The sequence below is a fragment of the Sinocyclocheilus grahami genome, unplaced genomic scaffold, assembly GCF_001515645.1.
Source record: "Sinocyclocheilus grahami isolate Dianchi unplaced genomic scaffold, SAMN03320097.WGS_v1.1 scaffold34.1, whole genome shotgun sequence".
In the NCBI taxonomy this organism is placed as follows: domain Eukaryota; kingdom Metazoa; phylum Chordata; class Actinopteri; order Cypriniformes; family Cyprinidae; genus Sinocyclocheilus; species Sinocyclocheilus grahami.
In genome coordinates, this window is record NW_015505213.1 from 1,226,786 (window position 1) to 1,236,748 (window position 9,963).

A 9,963-nucleotide genomic window follows, 5' to 3' on the forward strand; every position below is an offset into this window, starting at 1 on the left:
GTATTTTATTTTCATTATAGGCTATATGCAATGTGATCTTTAAAAAACAGCTATGACCTGCGTTTTATATTTACACAAATACTGGCATTTGTTTTTAAATGTAAAAGCTTTTTATATAAACTTAATATATTTAATATTTCTGAATTACATTAAATAATAAAACGGAAAATTATAGACCCCATTTTATTGATATTTAAATAGTACAAACTTGTTTCATTGAACTATTCTTTAACATATAGGCGCTGTATTAAGCAGGACATAAATTACTGAATGAAAAGGCTTTCTGTTACCACATGTAAATGTCTAAAACGTTTGTTTATTTGATAAATATATCTAACCAACTTCATCTAACTGCAATAAAGACAGCAAACAGTGCGCGAGAGTCGCGGGAATCAGTGACTGCAATGCTCCGTTTTCAACTCCTCCCTCGACTTCAAGCGGCAAATCTCGCCGATCGGTATTCAGTAAATTCGTTTGAGATGCCAGACGCCTCTCCCTGAATGAGGACGAGAATAGACAGCAGCAGTCATCCTCTAATCGTATTTGTGGCAGTTGTACAAGCGTCTTGGTGAACTCCATGCTGGTAGCGATAGCGCTTTACTAGGCTGGCGGAAGTAAGAATACCCTGCTTCGCGTCATAACGGAAGTTGCGTGACGTCATGTGAAAAGGGCCTATTAGCATTTTAATCTAAAAAAATAACATGAGAACTAGTCTCCCAGAGAGAAAAAGGGAGAACAACAACAAATTTGCATTGTAAATTTAACATATATCAGAGTAACATACGTCCTCTGGGTGCAGATTCTCCTCTTCCCACTTCCTGTAATCAACAACGTATTGGTTGTACTGCCTGAGGTCTTCTTCATAACACAAGCAGTCATACCAATAACGCAACTCTTCATACCTGCAACAAGAATTTAGTTTCATTGCATCTTTATATACCAGACATGCCCAAACCAGGGCCCGTGGGCCAAAGTTGGCCTTTGATGACTTTTGATTTGGCCCTCAATGTACATATTACAATAGGAGGGAAAAATAGGGGGGGGGGCATGCCATTTTTGTTAACATTTTTAAAGTTCCATTGAAATGTAAAACATTGAATTTGATTAAAAAAATAATTTACAATGAAAAAAATTAGTGCTGGGCAATGATTATACACACATATATACACACATACATACAGTGGGTACGGAAAGTATTCAGACCCACTGTGTATATCTATTGTGTGTATGCATGTATGTATATGTTTTTCTTAAATATATACGTGTGTATTTATATATACATAAATATATACAGTACACATATATTATGTAGACAAAAACATTTATTTTGGATGCGATTAATCGTGCTAGCCCAGCACTAAATTTTTTCTTTCTTTAATACATTGTAATATACAGTAATATAGTTGGATATAATGCAACATTTACTTTTTGTCTATGCCCCTCAATTATGCCCCGCAGCTTATCCAACGTATGACATAAAGTCACTCAAAAGTACTGTATTTAAAGAGGGCCCCAGTCTTTTAATAATTAAATTTCCAAGACATTTATCCATGAAACTTGGGTAAAAAAAAAAAAGGTATAATAGAACCAGCATAAAAATAAATGTCTAGCCTTTTTCTCCCCAATTCACTATAATAATAAAAACACATTAAAAAAATTATAATATGAACGATTTTGAGATTTCTTTTAAATGATACAATTATAACATTTTCTACATACAGGATTTCCTCATGGCCATGGGAGACCTGTTTAGAGCATTCCCAACATCACATCTGTGAAGTATGAGGTGTTTTACCGGTCGTAGTCCTGCGGGTGCAGGCGGTACCCCTCCTGCATCATATTATCCCAGTGCAGCAGCTCCTCGTAGGCCTGGTGCTCGTCCCAAGCAGGTGGTGGTCGAGGAGGAAGAGGTCCTTCCCTCCGCCTCGGAAAACTCCCCATTTGATCCATTTTCCTCAAACAATCACCTGAAACTTACGCAAGCCGCACAACGTTCATAGTAAATAAAGGATTCAAACAGAAAACCCCATCAAAACACTCATGGAGTTATCAAGTTAACAAGCCAGACAATTAATGGTTCCCGCTGGACTTCTTATTAAAACGGAAACTTCATAAAACTGCAAAAATGAGACACATTTTCAAAATAAAGCATCTATCGCGTCTGTACAAAACATCTGATATCGGCGAAGCACGCCAGCACGCGCACGGCGAGGCGTTTGAATAACCGATTTAGGCGAAAACAACGATTCATATTTACCAGCACAGCTGCTAGTACAACCAAAATGTGCAGACGCCTTTAAGATCGCGTAAGGTAGATTTTAATATCGCGTGTCCATGTGTTTATTTGCATAGCTAAACAAATTTGTGGTACTCACCATTCACTCAGTTTACTCAATGGATGGAAGCGTAAAAAGCTCCACTTCCGGGCCATGCACTGACCCCGCAGCGCATGCGCACTCAAATTTCACCTCGCCTAGCGGAGACATGAGGAACTCCATTTATTGTGGACAATTTTTTTTACACCTTGTAAAAAGAATGCACACACACACACACACACACAACCTGCAGGAACGATTCATTGGTCGTTCCTATTATGCAGTGCATTTCATGTGTATTATTTTTTATGTTTTGTTTGGGGTAGGTTGTCACATTATTATTCAAATTAGTCAATTACAATTACTATACAATGGTCTGGTAGGCTACTATGTTCCATTTTGGCAGTTTTGAACTTTTTTGTGCATAAAATCTTGTATTAAACTATTTAATGACAGCTTACCTCGTACATTACAACATGTTGAATAGGTCTTGGATAACAAATTAAAATGATTAACCAGTGATCATTAATAGTACTGCCTGGGAATCATTATTCTGGCTTTTGGAATATTCTGTTTGTTTATAAGTTATAGAGAGCTTGGTTTATTGAGCGTCGTGCATCAAATTAGGTAGCCACAGAAATTAAATTCAAACACAATAAGCTTGCTTTGTTTTATTATAATGCTTTTCAATGTAAAATAACAACATTAAAAGCCTCCAGAAAATTGGAGGGATAAATAAAATATACAATAATATGAACATTATTATTCACATGAGCATTTTTGCACAGTAACATATATGCAAGACAAACATAAAGGAAAACTCTCTTATCCCTTCTGTGAGGGGAAATAATGTTCACCACATAAAATATGAGTTTACCTCACAGTTAATATATTGTTGATGATCATGCTGTACAAAATCTGATTAGGTGAACAATTCTTTTCAGTAAAACAAAGATTAAAATGTTTTTTGTGCCTCTTGTTACTGTCATGTCAGTTTTCATGCCCAGGGCCGTCATCATGTGGAACAACTAGGGACACATAAAAACACTGTCCCAGACCTAAAGCTTCAACACTGGCTGAATTAATGCTTCAATTACTATCACCAGTGTATTTTCTGTATTGAGGGCCCAAGACAGCAAATAGCTAATTGCATGAAAGTTTCCAGCCAAATCCTTATTATTAAGTGTTTTACATGGAGTAATAGGAATGTTCATCTCATGCTTTATTTATCTTTGTGCAAATTTGCTCAAATAAATACATTCTTAACATAGCGAGTGCAGTACATGCTGTAATAAAGGGGCCTAGTGAGATCCTCTGGGGTAGAGCTGACTGACACGGAGTAGGCCTCCTGTTGTTATTGATGCACACTCAGATTCTACCGACAGGATTCTTCTCAGAGCTGGGGAAGGAATGGATCTCCCAGCAGCGAAAAGTGCTTTCCTTAAAGTCTGTTGGACGTTTGGTAATGAAGTAAATCTTTTGGAGGACGGAACGACGAAGAAGAATGTAGACCCATGGGTCCAGTATCTGGTTCCAGGATGCTATCCGCACCCCCATTATCATTAGGGTCTTAAAGGTGGCAAGGTCATCTCCAATAGAACCCTCGTATGACTGTTTCACTGTAATTAGGCCAACAATCTAAAGTTAAGAGACAAAGACAAAACACCATAAGGATTATGACAAAATATCCATGCAGGTCTAAGAAATCCACAGTCCAGTCTATTAAAATATGAGGTGCTTTCCAGTTCATGTACTTATACTATTCTATGTCATTTTGTTATGAACTATGCCCAAAAAAGCTGAGATTTATACCTTGAGTTTGATACCTTAAGTTATGTGCTTCATTTAAATAATAATAATAATAACAGTAACATTTAGACGCTGAAAGCTGTTTCTGCCTCAGAGAAAACATTTTAAAGTAATCATAAGATAAATTTAAAAATAAGAAATATAAAATATAAATAAATATAAAAATCACAATGTGACATGCAAAGTTGCAGGTTATATATAAAATTACAATTAGCTTTGTAATTTTGTTTACTCTGGCATAAATGGGCATCTATTCAATTGTTTAAACTTTTCATTTATATGGAGAACCGTATTGTCCACAGATTCAAACCTTCCTCAAAAGTGCTCAAGTTCTTAAGTTATGTGCTTCATTTAAATAATAATAACAGTAACATTTAGACGCTGAAAGCTGTTTCTGCCTCAGAGAAAACATTTTAAAGTAATCATAAGATAAATTTAAAAATAAGAAATATAAAATATAAAATATAAATAAATATAAAAATCACAATGTGACATGCAAAGTTGCAGGTTATATATAAAATTACAATTAGCTTTGTAATTTTGTTTACTCTGGCATAAATGGGCATCTATTCAATTGTTTAAACTTTTCATTTATATGGAGAACCGTATTGTCCACAGATTCAAACCTTCCTCAAAAGTGCTCAAGTTGCTGGAAATGCACAAAATAGGTCACAGAAACCATTACTTTGTGGCTACTTGAGATGCTTTCTTTTCTTCTTGTTTTAAGCACGTTTGCATGGCAGAAAAAGCACTTGGTTGCCAAAGTCTTGTCACGTTTTTTCAAGAATATCAGGGCAACCGTTTCAAAGACTGTCAACATAAAAACGCAAACAATCTGAGTGAAAATGTGGTCAATTAGCCTACTCTATTAATTAACCAAATTTGTCTACTAAAGATCTACACTCTTAAAAATAAAGGTGCTTCAAAAGCTTCTTCAAGCGATGCCATAGAAGAACCATTTTTGGTTCCACAAAGAACCATTCAGTCGAAGGTTCTTTAAAGAACCATCTCTTGCTTACCTTTTTATAATCTGAAGAACCTTCTTTCGCCACAAAGAACCTTTTGTGAAACAGAAAGGTTCTTCAGATGTTAAAAGTTCTTTATGGAACCATTTAGACAAAAAGGTTCTTCTATGGCATCATGAAGCACCTTTATTTTTAAGAGTGTACTTCCTATATAGTCTTTACTTACGTTTATTAGTTTACATACATGTATGTTCCTATACGCATATGTATCATATTTAAATTAACTGTACCTACAATTTATATTTTTGTGCTTGGTTTTCACTGATTTTAACTACAGTGTGTTATTTAGTGAGCTTGCTTTACTTATTTCTTTCAAGACAGTTTTCATATTTGTAGTGGTTTTATGGCTTTACTATTATGCCAGCATATATAGGGCCAATTTTCATGATGGAGCTACTAAACCCATTGCTAATACTCACCAGAAGAGGGCTCCAGCAGATACAAGATGTGACCATTATGCCTACAAGTTGCACCACCATCTCAATATCATGGGATCTAGCTGATCGACGGTTACAGGGTTTCTTTCGTATCCTCGCTAACACTAGCGTCAGTCCACTTATGGTGTTACACACCAAAGCAACAGCAAGGGATGTCAACCCCAGTCCTGAGAACAACATAACAAAGGCCACGTCTGCCTTCTCTGTGTCCTCCAGCAGTTTAATGAAACACCAGGTTCCAGGATACTGGTAGGTATATGAACCCAGCTGAAAGCAGGGCAGAAGAGCAACACAAAGAGCTGCTAACCAGATAACAGAAAGTGAGAGCTTAGTCCTTGTGGTTGTAACCAGCGAAGCATGGAGCAGTGGCTTTGTCACCCCTAAACACCTCTCAGCTGCCATGGCGCAACCAAGAAAGAGCGGACACAGTCCGAAAAACACCATGCTGCCTCCTAGAAACTGGCATAATGGGTCCGCCCTGTTGTATTCTTCAGAGGGTACACCTCCAGAAAGATACAGCCTCATAACTATTGAACCAGGTATGACATGCCCCACAAAGTCTGTGGCCACCAAAGAGCTGGCGAACAGGAGAAATGCCTTGGATCGTCGACGTAGGTGGGCGTAAGCATTTGCCAGGATGAGTAAAGCCACAATGTTAGACAGGATCCCCAGGGTCATCGAGAGCATCGCAGCTATAGGGCCGCTCAGGATCGCTCTCTCCGAGGTGACATTCTCGGATTCGGCAAGTGATGGAGAGGTCGGCTGTCCTTCCCATTGACTGTCATTGGAAAATGGGCTGAGTGGCACAGCATCTGATGAATTGCAGTGATGCATGGCTAACTCAGAGGAGTGTTTGGGTGCGGGGCTCCCATCTTCATGTAGAGCTGCTGATAGGATGGAGAAATATGTCTTAGAACAGATCACCAAGAAATCAAAATGAGTAGTGTAGCCATTAAGTGCATTTTAAAAGGTACAACTTTTTTTGCTTACTGAATACTTTTTATCATTTTTAAAAATACAGAGCATAAATATATAAAAAAAATGTATGTGTGATTGTCACATCACATAGCATGTTTAATGTAGCGAGTGCCGTCTATTAATAATCTTTGAAATAAACACTGTAATTTTGCATTTTTGAACCAATTTCTTATGTAATATGTTTGGTCACGCCAATCAATTAATGTGTCAAGAAAGAGATAACTTTCAGTAAATGTAGTATGTCATTTTTTTTAGTGAACAGTAGCTATATGTGCAGTACTATAATGCAGCAAAAAAGTTTGTACGTTTTTACAGAAAAATACTCAAATGTATCCTACATTCTTGTGTTACATTTTCTGTTTTATGGACAGGAAAAAATAGTTTTAGAAGATTATTGGAGTACATTTCCCAAGAAAATCCTCGGTCTTTCTGCTTCAAAAATTCACATTTAATTCAATGCGTTACTTGCCGCTTCTTTGTAAACATTTGTGAAATTTACCAGCAATTTCTGAGTGAAAATGTTTTCGACACTATTTATTTTAAGCGTACAGTGATCATGCTTCTTTTCTATACCACCTACATTATTATGGTGGTGTTCGGTATTTTGAGTTTAATATATTAACATTATATCACTTAATGAAATATATTGTTATAAGTTGTAATATCTTGCAATCCTGTAATGATTTTATTTTTAAATGGTGAATTCCTGAAACCATGGCTGGCCAATTGTACTATAAATTTATTGGTATATTTTTATTTCATTGACCATTTTAAAAAGCACCCCCACCCAAACTTCCTGCACAAACAGGAAATGTATCATTATCCCAAGTAATTTCAGGCAGTCTTTAAAACATACAAACATGTGCAACTATTTTAGATTTAGTCTCAGAATGCTAAATTACATTTATACATCTGTTTGCCATACAATCATATTGCCAACTAAAAAATTTAAATACAAATAAAAAATAGGGAAAATCTATTCAGGGCCACGCCAAACATTACAGCTGAGAGAAACATGTTCTGACAAGAGGCTACTGACAGCCACAAATCGTTTAAAAACATTCCTCAAGGTTCATTCGCCTGCATTTGACCCCTCAATGTTACGCTTTCGTCCTGGAGTCAACATCTCCCCTGAAGAATGCTACAGTGAGTCATTTTATAGTGAGGCATATTTAGTTGGTTGCATGGATGCATTTAAAAGCACTGATCCAGAAAATATATAAATTGCATGTTACAACAAAGTTGGGTTCCTGTGACACAGCATCCACTTACAACTTAGCAAATACCAATACAACTGCTTACCGTCATTAACGAATATCCATTGCGATTAAAGCATCATGTCAAAAAAACAAAACAAGATTGCCTGCGTGCGTGCGTAAAAGTTAAACTTTTTTATGTAATATTTTGTAAACAAAAGAAAATAAATCATAAACAAAAGTAAATGTTACTTTTAACTAAAGAAAATTTGAATGCATACTACAGTTAAAAATGAAATTATGTATTATAACTGGTGAATGTAGCCTACAAGAAAAATGGTGCATCGACATATCCATATATTCCATACGAGCGTCTGGTCATCTTTACTAAAAGAAAAAGGTAATCGAGAGGTTAAAAAAAACAGTTCCCCATAAGAGGATAATAAGTCGTTTTAAATGAAGAAATGCAGATGAATAGATTCGTAGTTTCACGGCAGACGCGCGCGCTCAGAGCAACCGCTTCAGTACAGTGTGTTTCTGACGGAAACATGCGGGTGACTAAATAACCCCTCCCTGATCAAGCTCACTGCTCTTAGGTGAGTGTGAATCACTCTTACCACCGGCCTGAGAGCTGCATTTCTCTGATATAAAGATGCTGCTGTTATTTAAAGCCTCATTTTTAAGAAAACGGGTTACCGGAAGGAAAAAAGCGTAAGCAAGCCATTATATTACAAACTAACCAGTGTTGGGGGTAACGCATTACAAGTAACGCGAGTTACGTAATCAGATTACTTTTGTCCAAGTAACTAGTAACGTAACGCATTACTTTTTAATTTACAAGAAAATATCTGAGTTACTTTTTCAAAAAAGTAACGCCAGTTACTTTGTTTTCCCATTTATTGATTGAAAGCTCTCCTGTCCCCATGTTGCGAGTAAGATGTTACTTTAGCATTCATTCATCTCACTCACTCACAAAAAAAATTCTGATTTAGTTTTCCTCAAAATGAATAAAAACAGTTAAAAGCAACTCAGAATGTGACTCAAAGCTGCAATAATTAAATATGTTAAATATTACAAATATCCTTTATGTATTTAATCCCATTTACTTGCTGCTGACCTTCAGTGATCCAATTCAACCATACTAATAAGCAAACATTACACAAGATAAACTAATATTTCTTCTTCTTTTTTTTATTGCTGAAGAGTGTTGAACTTTCTTCTTCTGTGTTCTGTTGTACAGACGTGAATTTGCATTCCCTTCAGCCTGAGGCTTTTGGTGGGAAAGGGCTTTTATATTTGCCAAAAATAGAACTTTTTATATTAAAAGCAAACAAGCAAGCCCAGCCCAGATTTAAAAAGTAACGCAAAAGTAACGTAACGCGTTACTTTCAATAAAAAGTAACTAAGTACCGTAATTAGTTAATTTTTTAGGAAGTAACGCAATATTGTAATGCATTACTTTTAAAAGTAACTTTCCCCAACACTGGTCAGCATCTCTTTTAGGACTCAGAATGTGACTCAAAGCTGCAATAATTAAATATGTTAAATATTACAAATATCCTTTATGTATTTAATCCCATTTACTTGCTGCTGACCTTCAGTGATCCAATTCAACCATACTAATAAGCAAACATTACACAAGATAAACTAATATTTCTTCTTCTTTTTTTTATTGCTGAAGAGTGTTGAACTTTCTTCTTCTGTGTTCTGTTGTACAGACGTGAATTTGCATTCCCTTCAGCCTGAGGCTTTTGGTGGGAAAGGGCTTTTATATTTGCCAAAAATAGAACTTTTTATATTAAAAGCAAACAAGCAAGCCCAGCCCAGATTTAAAAAGTAACGCAAAAGTAACGTAACGCGTTACTTTCAATAAAAAGTAACTAAGTACCGTAATTAGTTAATTTTTTAGGAAGTAACGCAATATTGTAATGCATTACTTTTAAAAGTAACTTTCCCCAACACTGAAACTAACACATTACGTTTGAGCAACTGCCTACAATAACTTTAGGCTAATGACAGGTATTCATGCATTAAATACTAATCCAGTCATTCTTATGATAAAGACAGATACCTGATTCAGCATTTGTGATTTCGTTTTCGTTTTTCCCTGCTCTCTAAGGTCTGACCTTGAACATACTATCTAATGTTCCACTAAACCAGATTTTTGTAGATTGAAGACAGGTGTCTGTGTTTGCTTAAAAAA

At 36.0% G+C, this 9,963-nt stretch overlaps 2 protein-coding genes across 5 annotated transcripts in view; both read right to left on the reverse strand.

The window, feature by feature from the left end:
• The window catches only part of ilf3a (interleukin enhancer binding factor 3a), a 17,947-nt gene extending 15,601 nt beyond the window's left edge, over positions 1 to 2,346 (reverse strand). The window contains exons 1-3 of the mRNA XM_016266966.1: positions 2,258 to 2,346; positions 1,796 to 1,967; positions 785 to 902 (exon numbers count right to left, since the gene is read on the reverse strand). Of these exons, the coding sequence (XP_016122452.1) occupies positions 785 to 902; positions 1,796 to 1,950 (273 nt within the window). The 5' untranslated portion in view covers positions 1,951 to 1,967; positions 2,258 to 2,346. The remainder of the gene's footprint in view (positions 1 to 784; positions 903 to 1,795; positions 1,968 to 2,257) is intronic.
• Positions 2,347 to 3,057: 711 nt separating this feature from the next.
• On the reverse strand, positions 3,058 to 8,465 carry ptger1a (prostaglandin E receptor 1a (subtype EP1)). 4 transcript variants are annotated; one of them, XM_016266995.1, is made up of 3 exons: positions 8,378 to 8,465; positions 5,569 to 6,470; positions 3,058 to 3,953 (listed from the first exon to the last, which is right to left on the reverse strand). In XM_016266995.1, the coding sequence occupies exons 2-3, from the start codon at positions 6,418 to 6,420 to the stop codon at positions 3,684 to 3,686; spliced, it is 1,122 nt and encodes a 373-aa protein (XP_016122481.1). In that variant the 5' UTR covers positions 6,421 to 6,470; positions 8,378 to 8,465; the 3' UTR covers positions 3,058 to 3,683. The 4 variants fall into 4 exon arrangements, with proteins under 4 accessions (XP_016122481.1, XP_016122480.1, XP_016122479.1 ...); XM_016266994.1 differs by having other exon boundaries at positions 5,569 to 6,473; XM_016266993.1 differs by lacking the exon at positions 8,378 to 8,465 and adding an exon at positions 7,867 to 7,964 and having other exon boundaries at positions 5,569 to 6,473.
• Between the last annotated feature and the right edge of the window lie 1,498 nt (positions 8,466 to 9,963).